The sequence below is a fragment of the Xiphophorus couchianus genome, chromosome 5 (assembly GCF_001444195.1).
Source record: "Xiphophorus couchianus chromosome 5, X_couchianus-1.0, whole genome shotgun sequence".
NCBI lineage: Eukaryota > Metazoa > Chordata > Actinopteri > Cyprinodontiformes > Poeciliidae > Xiphophorus > Xiphophorus couchianus.
In genome coordinates, this window is record NC_040232.1 from 2825496 (window position 1) to 2836777 (window position 11282).

Sequence of the window (11282 nt, forward strand, 5' to 3'; positions counted from 1 at the left end):
GGTGTCTGCAGAACAGAGAATCACCTAAACAAAAAGTAAGAAATTAGGCTCTCGAAGCTTTCAAATAAAGTTTGAATCAACTTGAATTAAACGCTGTTTAATTTGAACCTTCGATGAGGTCATAACTCGGCTCAGGAAGGGAAGATTTCACAGCTTTTGACAGATATTTTATTTGACATGAAATCAAATTGTTTTCCCAGCAGAAGCACTGAATGACCAGCTGACCTTTGTACAGTCCAACACTCCGTCCGCAGGCGGTTCAGCCTGACGAGCTTAACGTGACAGAATCGGTTTACAGAGACTCGTCGCCCGCAGGTTTCAAATTATTTCTGGTTTCCAGAAATCTCTTCTGAGGGGGACTGGACCAAAACGAGCAGAAAGCAGGGCAGAACCTTCAGATGCTGAGCGGACTCGGCCCCGCTGGCGCTGAAACAGAACGCTCAGCCACTGACCCACTTCGCTGGTTTTATGGATCCTATTAAAATGTCAACACGCTGGTGCTGAAGTGAAGCGGCTCGCTCGCTGCAGCTGCCGTTCCTCTCTGATCCCAGCCGCTCTTCCCGTCTTTTTCCACATCGTTTGCTCATTTTTATTCATGTCTGCACACTGTACAGGTCACGACAAAACAGGAGCTGGTAGAACTCACCGCTGAATTAAAGGTTTAGTCTTTTTTTTTCCATGCGAAGTTCTACTAAGATGTTCTGAGCAGTTCATATCTTGTGTTTGGAGAATTTAATTGAGTCAGAAATCTAAAGAACCTACTGCACTAAAATGTGAGCAAATATGTTTTCAAAGACTGTGCATTTATTTACAGTCAGGAATAATATATGTATAAATTCCCATCACTTTCTGCATTATTTACTGCAGGTTTAAGGTTTGGGTGGTTTGTGTGCAGCCACCCGTTGGTGCAGAGAAATCCTTCACCGTTCAGCCTCAGTCTGCGTGTTTAAATGTAAAATGTTCCTGGAAAAATGAATTAACGCATTTTCTTCTTTTAAATGCTGATCAATTCAGCATTTCAAACCGCTGTTCTTTCTGCTGTTTTTTTTTTTTTTCCCAAAATACAGTAATACACAGTAAGCACTTGGGTGCAGCCTATGAAAGGGATAGTAGCATGTGTTTTTGGATAACCAAATATGCCAAAATAATATAAAAAGAAATGCAAACTATGTTGTTTTTGTCGTCATTTGGAGCCCAAATCCAAATTAGGTGATAAAATTGATCAACAATTTAACAACAGAAATCCTTTGGCCTTTAGAGGAGGGGTTTCAATTATACTGTTCATAATGTGGTTCCTTAACCTGCGAGAATCCTGGGGTTCAAAGGTCAGAAAGGGTTACATTTTGTAAAGTAATAGTATTGCTCTATCAAAGTTGATACTTCTGAATAAGGCCAACAGTAGGAAGTTGGTTTATTTTGATGTTTTGCTGTAACATCCTTCAGTATTTGACCATTTTGACAGAATAAAGTGACACAAACTTTAGAAATGCATTGAAAGCTTAAAAACAGGAAATTCATTTCTGGTTTTTATAAACAATATTTCTTGTTTTGTTTGCCTTTCTGGCCCTGATTTCTAAGCTGATCTGGTCTTGGCTTCACATTGACGTTGAGAGAAACAGTTCAGGGATGAATGACCGTCTCCTCCCAGCAGAGCGGCCTCTTTGTCTCTAATGATAGGATCTTCTGCAGAGACAGAAGGAGAACATTAACATTTTATGCACTGGGGTTATTTATGACCTTAACCTTCCAACTACTGAGTAGTTTTTCTTTCCTCTGTCCCAAACGGGCTTTATGGGTTCCTCATAACAGGAGCTTCTGTTTTCACATGAAGAGTTGTTTCTTCTAGGAAGGTCCATCGAGTTTCACACTAACAAAAACTATTTAAAGGACTTCTTTCAGTTCTCTCCTTCCGGTTTTGGTTTATTTATTCCATTTCCAAGCAGAATATTCCTCTTTTCATCCGTGCTGTTGTAGTCGGACGGTTGCCGGGTCCATCCCTGCTGGGTGGACCTGGCAGCAGGGATGTGGCCTCGGCCGGCCTCTCACAGCTGTTCGCAGCCGTCGCTTTAATCCAGACGGGATCAGGGCCGATCCTGCATCAGCTGCCCTTCAGGGGCGGCGTTCTCCCGCTTGCCCCCAAGTGGGGATTAACAGGCAAATGGAGGGAAATGCAGCAGGTCGAGCGAGCGCCAATCAGCTGATGTAAGGTGACGCAGTCGCACCGTGTTGGTTCCCAACTTCTGCTCTACAGCTGGAAGTTAGTTCTCTGTGAAACAGCTGGACAGTTTTCACATCTTCATCCTCTTCCTTCTATGTTGTTCAACACTGAGACAAGTTCACTTTTAAAAGTTCAGTTATAGTTTCATTATAACTGTAGTAAATGTCATGTTAAACAACTTCCCTTAAAACATGGTAGTGTGGACAGAAAGATATCTAAATACTTTGAAATTCCACATTTTACTAAAATGCTCGAGTTAAAAGCTCGATGTCTGTCAGTTTTCTTCTAATAGGGAAAAGTAAAATATTTATCTATGCACTATAGATTATTATTGTGAAGATGAAGGAGTTCATTGGGCCTTTTGATGTTTTGGCTAAATCTAATGATAGAAAACCATTTTCTTCAGGTTCTGTGTTTTGGATCGTCTGGACCATTGAGATGCACTCAACATGTCTAACCAAGACCAACGGCGCCCACAGAATTTTTAGGGGTAACCAGGCTAGTATATGAAAAATGAAATATCATGCTACTCTATGCAGACCCTCTGTCTGCAGTGAGGAAGAAGATCCAGCTGATGGTCACCTAGAAAACTTTCTGCCTATCTCCAGTTGTAATTATGTGTGAAACTTTCTTCTCTAGATTTTCAGTTGATTCTATAACTAAACATAAAACACACTGTGGCTAATGCACCTTACACATATGCACTGTATGAAACAGGAGTGCATCAAATGGATGTACATGCTCCGTGTTTCATGAAATGTAAATATTTTCTTCATAAACGCTCCTTGAAGCTCCAGCAGGTTTGGAGCTGTGGACCCGGTCAGTGACACGGACAAAAAATGTTTCTAACTTTATGTTAAAGAAAAATCTGATGCTGCGATTCACCACAGGTTCCCTCCACATCATCCTGTCCATCACATCTGATTCCAAAGTTGCCATGGTTACTGGAGTATCAAACAAGACTGCCTCCCTCTGGAAATAGAGCTGAAGTACAGCTGTGAGAAAATCTTAACCTCTGGAGGCTTTTAAAGGTCAGCGTTGGTCTGAAACGTTGTAAATTTTATTATCCCTCCATCAGGCGTTCAGGTGCCTCCGTGTGTTGATAGAGGAGGCGGGGAAGCTGCTCCTCCTGACAGAATCCTTCCCTGCTTGTCTTATAAAACACTCCAAACTGCAGCACAGTAACACTTGTATACACTGCAGTTGGCACCAGAGGGCTTGAGAGGACCAGGCTGATCTCCCACCCCACACACACACACACACACACACACACACACACCCCACTGGCATGCAAACGAAAGAGATGCCATATCTCAACCCGAGCCCCGTCCATCACGCCACATCAACCATCAAACAGATCCTGATTTAGATCCACAAGCTGCAGGGACAGAAATACTGACCTGGCTCCAAGAGGACATTAACTCCATCGTAGGGGTGTGTGTGCCTATCTCGTATGTGTGTGTGTGTGTGTGTGTGTGTGGGTGTGGGTGTGTCTGTGATGCCTCTGTTCAGATTGATCCATCTGCAGAATACTGTGAGTTTTGATCTGATGTTTTTATGTTACCCATCCAGAGGAACCAGGACACCTTCAAACATGCATCAACAGCAAGTCCAAAGAAAACAGAGCAGTCTCTGATTATGTACCTAAAATGCACACAGCAGCTGATTTCCAATGTTAATCTGAGGTTTTTGACAGGGAGCTTCAGGGAGGGTAATTAAAGTAATCTGTACTTATGTGGCGAAGCAGCAAAGTGTTTGATGGGAACGCTTTGTGGATGATTAGATGCTCACTTTGCATCGTCTGATTTGCATTTAAATGCATGAAGCAGATTCTGTTTTCCAGCCTTGCTGTGATTGGAAGACGGCGTAAATATCAGAGCAGAGAGAGATAAGTGATTTGTGGCACTATCTGGGGTAGTTTATTGTTTAAATTAAATTCTTTGTTTGTTTATTAGACGACTTGGAGAAGAATAAAAGTCCAAACGGCCATTTAACAAATAACGCCCCCTCTGGCTGATGCTAATGTTCGTTTTAACACATCTGCTCAACAAGAGCGATAGTAGGAGACGTTTACAGCTGCTGCGGGAACATTAAGAGCTGGAAAAGAAGCAAACTGAAGATTTATCAGAATGCACTTTGACTTGTTGCCTCAGGTTAATTCCAGCCAAACTAACGAAGCAGCAGACGTTTAATAGGTCCTTCTAACCCCAACAGGATTAACCAAGCTGGGTCCTTTTAATACCTCCTGGTTTCTGCTTTAAGTAAAAATAAAGTGTCTTCGTCTTGCATGGAAACAGGCATCTTCAAATGAAAACAAAATGGAGAAAAATGTGCAAGCAAAAATAAAAATAGATGAGGAAAAAATGCTTAAATAAATGACATAAGTGGAAATAACCCATTAAAAATGAGAAAATGTTTGTGTAAAATTAAAAATCTAAATAAATAAAAACAGCAAACATCTGTAATTGTTTTTGATTCTTATTGGTTTGGTGAAATATGAAAACAGTGAATGTGAACAAAGGTAAACATTCATTCTGGGATCAGATTCCTAACAGTCCATGGTGACAACAACACCTAACAACTTCTACCGGGTTATTTTAGAGCAGCAATGTTTCGGCTTTTACATCCTAGTTGTCATTCTGCTCATTCCGTCGCCTCCTGGCTTTCCAAACATCACTGGCATTCCAGCATGTGTTCCCTACGCTTGTACCTGGAATTCCCATTTGTCTCCTCTGTGTAAAATAAAATGAGCGCGGACGCTGGACGACTCCTGACTGCGCCTGTTCCTCTTTACAGTGATAAATGTGTTGGAATTTCTTTTCTTTCTGCTTTCATGGCTGCAATGCTTCGACTGCTGGGAAAATGTAAATACTGCTTTTGTTCAGGATCCGTGCTGCTTCAGAACTTCAAAACTTCATGCAGAAAGACCAAAGAGCCTCGCTGCTGCAAAGAACAGCACTGCTCACTGCACCTTAGATATGGAAAAATAATTCATCAGCTCATTAGAAATGTTGTGCTAAAATATAGAATTAATGTCCAAAGTAATTAAGATGAATTAATTGTTCACAGAAGCTGTGAGTTTGGTGCTGTACAATGTTCATGTCTAATAATGCAAAGGTAGAAAGATAACCGGCGATGAACGTGGAGAAGCATGAGGCGCGTTTGTAGAGTTATACAGGCAACAGTTAACAGCAATAATTAGAGTTATTTAGCCTGTCATAAGATAATAAATGTGGTTATAGTCATATTTTCACCATGGTGTGTATTATTTTATAAAGCTCTCATTTTCAAATTAAATATGTATCAAGAAAGCAAAATATTTAGCGTACAAACTACATATCTAGGCCCAAACTAAATATTTAGTTTGGCTAAATGTTTAACTTGCTAACTAAATATTCAGTTTGAAATGAGATGTGTAGTTTGCTAATGAAAGATTTAATTTTGAACATGTTGAGAATATGACTTTAAAAAACAAATTCCCATTTTGTACGACAAGCTAAATAACCCAAATTATTGTTGTTAATTTGCTGTTAATTTTTGACGGTGTAACTTTACAAATGGAAGCCAATAGAAGCAACTGTTGGTGTGCATCAATCTGGGAAGGGTTGTAAGAGCAAAGTGTCGCCACCTCAAACTAACAGTCAACACGGTTCTGTTGGGTTGTTTGACGCAGGCAGGACCTGAACATGAACCCGACTGTAAATGACATTTATTACCACCAATTACATTCAGCTCTATTTATTGTTTCTGTATTTTATTAGTATTTAGCCATTAAAGGTTGAACACAACTTTAATTTTTCTTTATTAGATTTTAACCCAGACTGCCTGTCCTCCTCCAGAACTATTCATTACTGTCCTGGTGAAAACGGTTTTGGTTTCCAGCAGACACAACCAATCAAAGACAGATTTCCTCCATCTAAAGGAATTCATCCTGTTTCTCTGTTTCACTCGGCTAGGCTCCACTCACGCCGGGGACCCACGGGCCACGTCCAACCCCGGCTCGCCCTCCTCCTCCCCACACACGCCCAGCGCCCTGGGGAGCGGCATCTCCGATCCGGTCCTGAACGGAGGCTTGTGTTCGGCCGCCTACTGCAGCTCAGCAGGAGGTAGGTCGGCCCAGACGGGTCGCTGCTTTGCTTTTCCCCAGCCGGGGAATCAGCTGCCCCAGAGGAGGACATGAAAATGTGTTTTTGAGATGGTGAAGAGATTTGATTCCACTGCAGTTTCAGAGCGTCACCATTTCAGGAAAATGTTTGATCTGTGCCGTTTGTCACATGACGCTTATTCACTGACAGATTCACATCTAATTCCCTTTCAGTGTCTGATTTACGCTTTCATGCTATTTTTGTTGTTCCTTCCAGTAACCACTAGATGTCCCAAAAGAACCCAAAGCAAAGGAAAAGAGGACTGTGAGAAAAGAAAAGAAAATCTGCTGTGTTTACATGCCCTTAAACTTTAATACATGATGAAGCAAAAATCAAATCATTAGTATTTTCTATAGAGGATTTATTAACAAATTTTTCCATGTTTGTAAGATAAGAGATAAGATAAGATAAATCTTTATTGTCATTGTCACAAGGACAACGAAATTCAAAGGGTGCCATCAGTCGGTGCACATGCCCAAAAACAAAAAATAACTGTCTCACAATTCACACACAACGCAAAAATCAACAAACAACTGGCAAAAAAAAGAAAAATAAGAACAGCCACATTCTCACATACGTGAAGTTGAATTAAAATTCTCACACATGATTTTCCATTGATGTCAATCAAAATTTGAATCAAGTTAATTGCAGGGTCTGTAACTAATTAATCGCAGTCATACTAGAAAAATAGAAAATAATAGAAAACTACATATCAACAAAATATGAGGATATTTCATGACGATGTTGCTTCCTTTGTGCTGTTGCTGCAGGAACGACGCCCAGCTCCCCGGTCAGCCTCCCCAAGTCCCCCACGTTCCCGTCGGGCCGGGGCCCCTGGGCCGACGAGTGCTCCATCTGCTATGAGAACGCCGTGGACTCGGTCATCTACACCTGCGGACACATGTGTCTCTGCTACGCCTGCGGCCTCAAGCTGAAGAAGATGTCCAACGCCTGCTGTCCCATCTGCAGGAGACAGATCAAAGACATCATCAAGACGTATCGCAGCACATAAAGAGCGCCTCAGTCTGACCAACAGTCACAGTCGGTGACGTTCAGGGACTTTGTTCTCCTCCTCTGGAATTGGAGAAAGTTTGAAGCTGAACTCATCTCGTCTTGGAGCCTTTAGCTGTGATTTGGGCCTGTTTGTGCCGAAGCTACCGACTCAGTTTGGGGCTGAATGTGTTGACGGCTCCTCCACATGTTGACTGACGCTCTGCTTGGTGAAGCACGCCTGCTGCACGTCATCCTCAGTACGTCACAACTTGTGTCTGTGTGATACTGGGTGCAGCTCGGCTGCTTTACCGTGATATTTGGTGTTAGAGAAGCCCAGCGGTGCTGAGTCTCCAGTAGGATTGTAACCTCTCTTTTACTCGTATAATCTAACGTACCTTGATGGTAGTTTTATTTCAAATTGTCGGTAGCTCTATTGTCGTGCTAGCTAGCTGCTTGTTCTGCAGTGTGGTGTGTCGCACTGAAATCAGCATTTATTGAGACTCATCTGCTGAAACAATCTCAAACCTGCAAACTCTGCAGCTCTGATTTCTTACAGAAAACACAAACAGTCATTTGGTTACTCCTCAGGACCAGCTGCCATTTCTGAATACAATTTTATCCAAATTCTACCTACAAAGTTCTGCCTGACACACTGTGAGTGTTGAATATAAAGAATCCTCCCCATCCCAAGAGTTAAAGGATTGTTGCCATCAGCCTCCTGCCTTAACGCACAGAACCTGTTCTGTGTTCCAAAAACCCCTGATGGAGAACCAAACGATGCTGCTGTGTGGCTCAGACTGCCACAGCTGTTCACTCAGAGGAGAAACAAAAAGCACACGAAGTCTAACTATTTTTGTAGAAACCCATTTTCCTTATTGAATATTTTAGATGTAACATACACTTTGTGACAAATGTTTCATCAGCAGCAGAGATCCTTTACTGAAAGTTTAGTGGAAGGACAAAAGAAAAGTTCAAATTGATTATTTCTTTAAATGACTTATAGCCCTGAATTTTTTTTTTTGTATATAATTTATATTTATTGTAAAAAGAAAATGTAGTAATAATTCCAAGGTTTACCAGCTCAGGAAACAAATGATCATCCATTCTGTAGAAAGTCTTAAATCTGCATAGAAACAACCTCCCACCAAAATGGAAATGTTGTGTGTAGATGGAAAGAAGGAAAGCTGTTGATCAGATGCAGTCACGAACTCTTCCAAAAAACTGGAACTTTTGTTGCTCTGGAGTTTTTACAGATTTTTAGAACAAAGGATGGAAAAACGTCAGCTCTGAAAATCAGCTAGTGAGTTTAGAACGGCTGTAAGATCATCTCCAAACTCTTTCATTCTACAGAGAGAAACATTTTTCAAGTGGACGACGTTCAGGGCAGCTGCCAATCTTCCCAGGAGTGGACGTCCCGGTGTCCACCCCGAGACAGCCCAAAGGTCAAAGAAATGACAAAATATCGAAGGGCGCCAGCTCAAGCTTCATAACAGGACAATTTAAAAAAAGCCAAGCATGTCATGGCTGGAGCAGCGGAAGGAAAGACGTGTGGAACAATGTCCTCTGGACGGATGAGACAAAAGCAGAGATGTCATGAACTCCTGTGCATTTAAAAGTGTTCTGGACTCAAACTGAGGCTGACACTCCGTCCAAACTGGGAATCAAGGTGTTAGAATGACCTAGTCAAAGTCCAGACCTCCACCTGATGCAGTGCTGTAGTGAGACCTGAAGAGAGATGTGCAGAAGTTAACGTCAAAGTGGTTCTGCCAGCTGTTGGATCATCTGTGATCATCACACACAGCTTTTAAATTTTGGTTCACCTTTTCTCCTCCAGCCGACCGTAATGTGGTAGAGGTCAAAGGTCATCTGGGACCAGAAGATTAGAAGTTCTAGCATGTAAGATGGTAGAAGTGAGAGGACGGGCGGTGCTCTGAACGTAGACCTGCTCACGGCGGCCATGTTTCGGTTTGGTTTTGTAGATAATGAATTAGCGGCTCTGAGTTTTGCCGGGACGTTTCACTCGCCCTCCTCCGACGGTCTGGTTTGAATTCGCTACTGCTTTTAGAGATAACCCAACATTTGAATGTTAATTTATAAGTTTAACGAAATGTATTCACTTAAACTGAGGAAAAAGAACCAACTTTTTGTGTTTTTATTTTTATATTTGCTCCTAAGATTTCTCCTTGTTTTCTTCTTTATTAAAACCATAAGATCAGAAATGTGTTTGTACCTGATGCTGTGGAGAGACGTTTGCAGTACAATCAAAACTCGATTTCAGGTGTTTGCTGTAATTTATGGTGTTTATTTAGCCGCATTAGGGACCCGCCTCTGTGTTTATAGCACTTATTATATCAGTGTATAGTTATGGAAATGTCACTTTATGAGGCTACTGATTGTAATCTTGTAAGTGTTTAGGCCAGCGTTGCTCTCTCCTTATTCTGTGCAGACCAAATCAAAAAGCTGCCCTCTGCTTGTTACTTTTTTGGAATAAATCCCCAACCTGCAGTCTGTCTGTCAGACATTGACCTGTAAAAGATTTTATACTTTCAGTGTGATGCTGTTTTTCTTATCCTTCATGCACAGAACTCAAGACGCTCCTTGAATGTTATGAACCTGTAATGTAATATTTATTTGTCCATCACTGACGTGTGGACTGCTTTGGTTCATGTGTGTTTGCTTTTTTTTTCCTGCATCTATTCGATGTTTATGGAGCTCGGTTTAGTCACACAGCTGCACATTTACACTTTCTTTAAATCTCGCCGTCACGCCTGAGATGAAACCCTCCTTTTGTTCAGCCAGAGTGAACATTGGGACCAAACGAACTTCAGAGTGGAACGCTGCTGGCGTTCCTGCAGAAAGCTGAAAAACGATGTATATGCGCTCTGCTTGGTGACACAGAAACCTGTATTTTGTTTCCTTTTCATTTGAAGCGGCAGTGAGTTGGATAATTGCGGTTAATAAACTTTCCAGATGTGTTTGAGCCAAACGTTTTTGACTCATTATTAAAATACTGTCAGTACAAAGTAACATTCATCAGTTTCTCTTTCATTCTGTGCTTGTAGTTTGGCGATGGCAGAGGGGAAGTGAATAAAATAATAAATTTTTTCATTTAGCGCTTTAGCCTTTTGGCTAACTTTGAAAACACTTAGCGCACTTAGCTTCTCCTAAATTAATTTTTCCAGATAAATTTTAAAACTCTGAGTTACTTGACTGTTTTGTAAACTTTCAGTTGAATAAAGTTCGACATAGTTAGAGGTATATATTCATGCCTTTATTTTGAAGGGGGAGAAGACGGTCTCTTTTTTAAATCACTTTATTTCAAACAAACAAACAAAACCAAAATAGGACATGGACAGCAGAGAACAAGATATAAACATAAATTCAGTAACTAAGAGCTTCATAAAACCAGGTACGTTAAATTGGTGCTTGAGGATTTTAGTCTTTCCAGAGCAGATGTGACATAGTTAATGTTGTCATTACTTCCAGGTTTGGGTTCATGTGTAATGGGTGAAACAGCGCCCCCTCCTGGTGGTTGGCAGTGATAAATATACATCTCGTTGCCAGTTCATGAGAGATGGGCGCGAGGTAGGTTCACTGAGTTTGATGCTGTGGTAAAATGTTATGTTAGCTTGATGCTAACATGAAATGCTATGCCTCGTAAGGTGCTGTACCCGCTGTGATGAACCTGATTTCTGATCAGTCGTTATTCTGTTCCATACAGATAAAAATCATTTCATCTCATCCTTTTTTCCTGGCCCTTATTCACACAAGCAGAATTGAGTTGAACTGAGCAAGAACCCGATCACGATTACCGAGGTTACACAGATATCATTTGAATTGAAGATGGCGCTTTAATATTAGCTTCCGCTAAATTCAATGTCTGTGCTTTAGTGTTAGCACAGCTAACGTTTATGATTAGTGCTTTA

At 41.3% G+C, this 11282-nt stretch overlaps 1 protein-coding gene across 2 annotated transcripts in view; it reads left to right on the forward strand.

Moving 5' to 3' along the window:
• The window catches only part of neurl1aa (neuralized E3 ubiquitin protein ligase 1Aa), a 63641-nt gene extending 53305 nt beyond the window's left edge, over window positions 1–10336 (forward strand). For both annotated transcript variants that reach the window (XM_028018644.1, XM_028018645.1), the window contains exons 5-6: window positions 6175–6324; window positions 7134–10336. In XM_028018644.1, coding sequence (XP_027874445.1) covers window positions 6175–6324; window positions 7134–7375 — 392 coding nt within the window. In that variant the 3' untranslated portion in view covers window positions 7376–10336. The remainder of the gene's footprint in view (window positions 1–6174; window positions 6325–7133) is intronic.
• The last annotated feature ends 946 nt before the right edge of the window (window positions 10337–11282 follow it).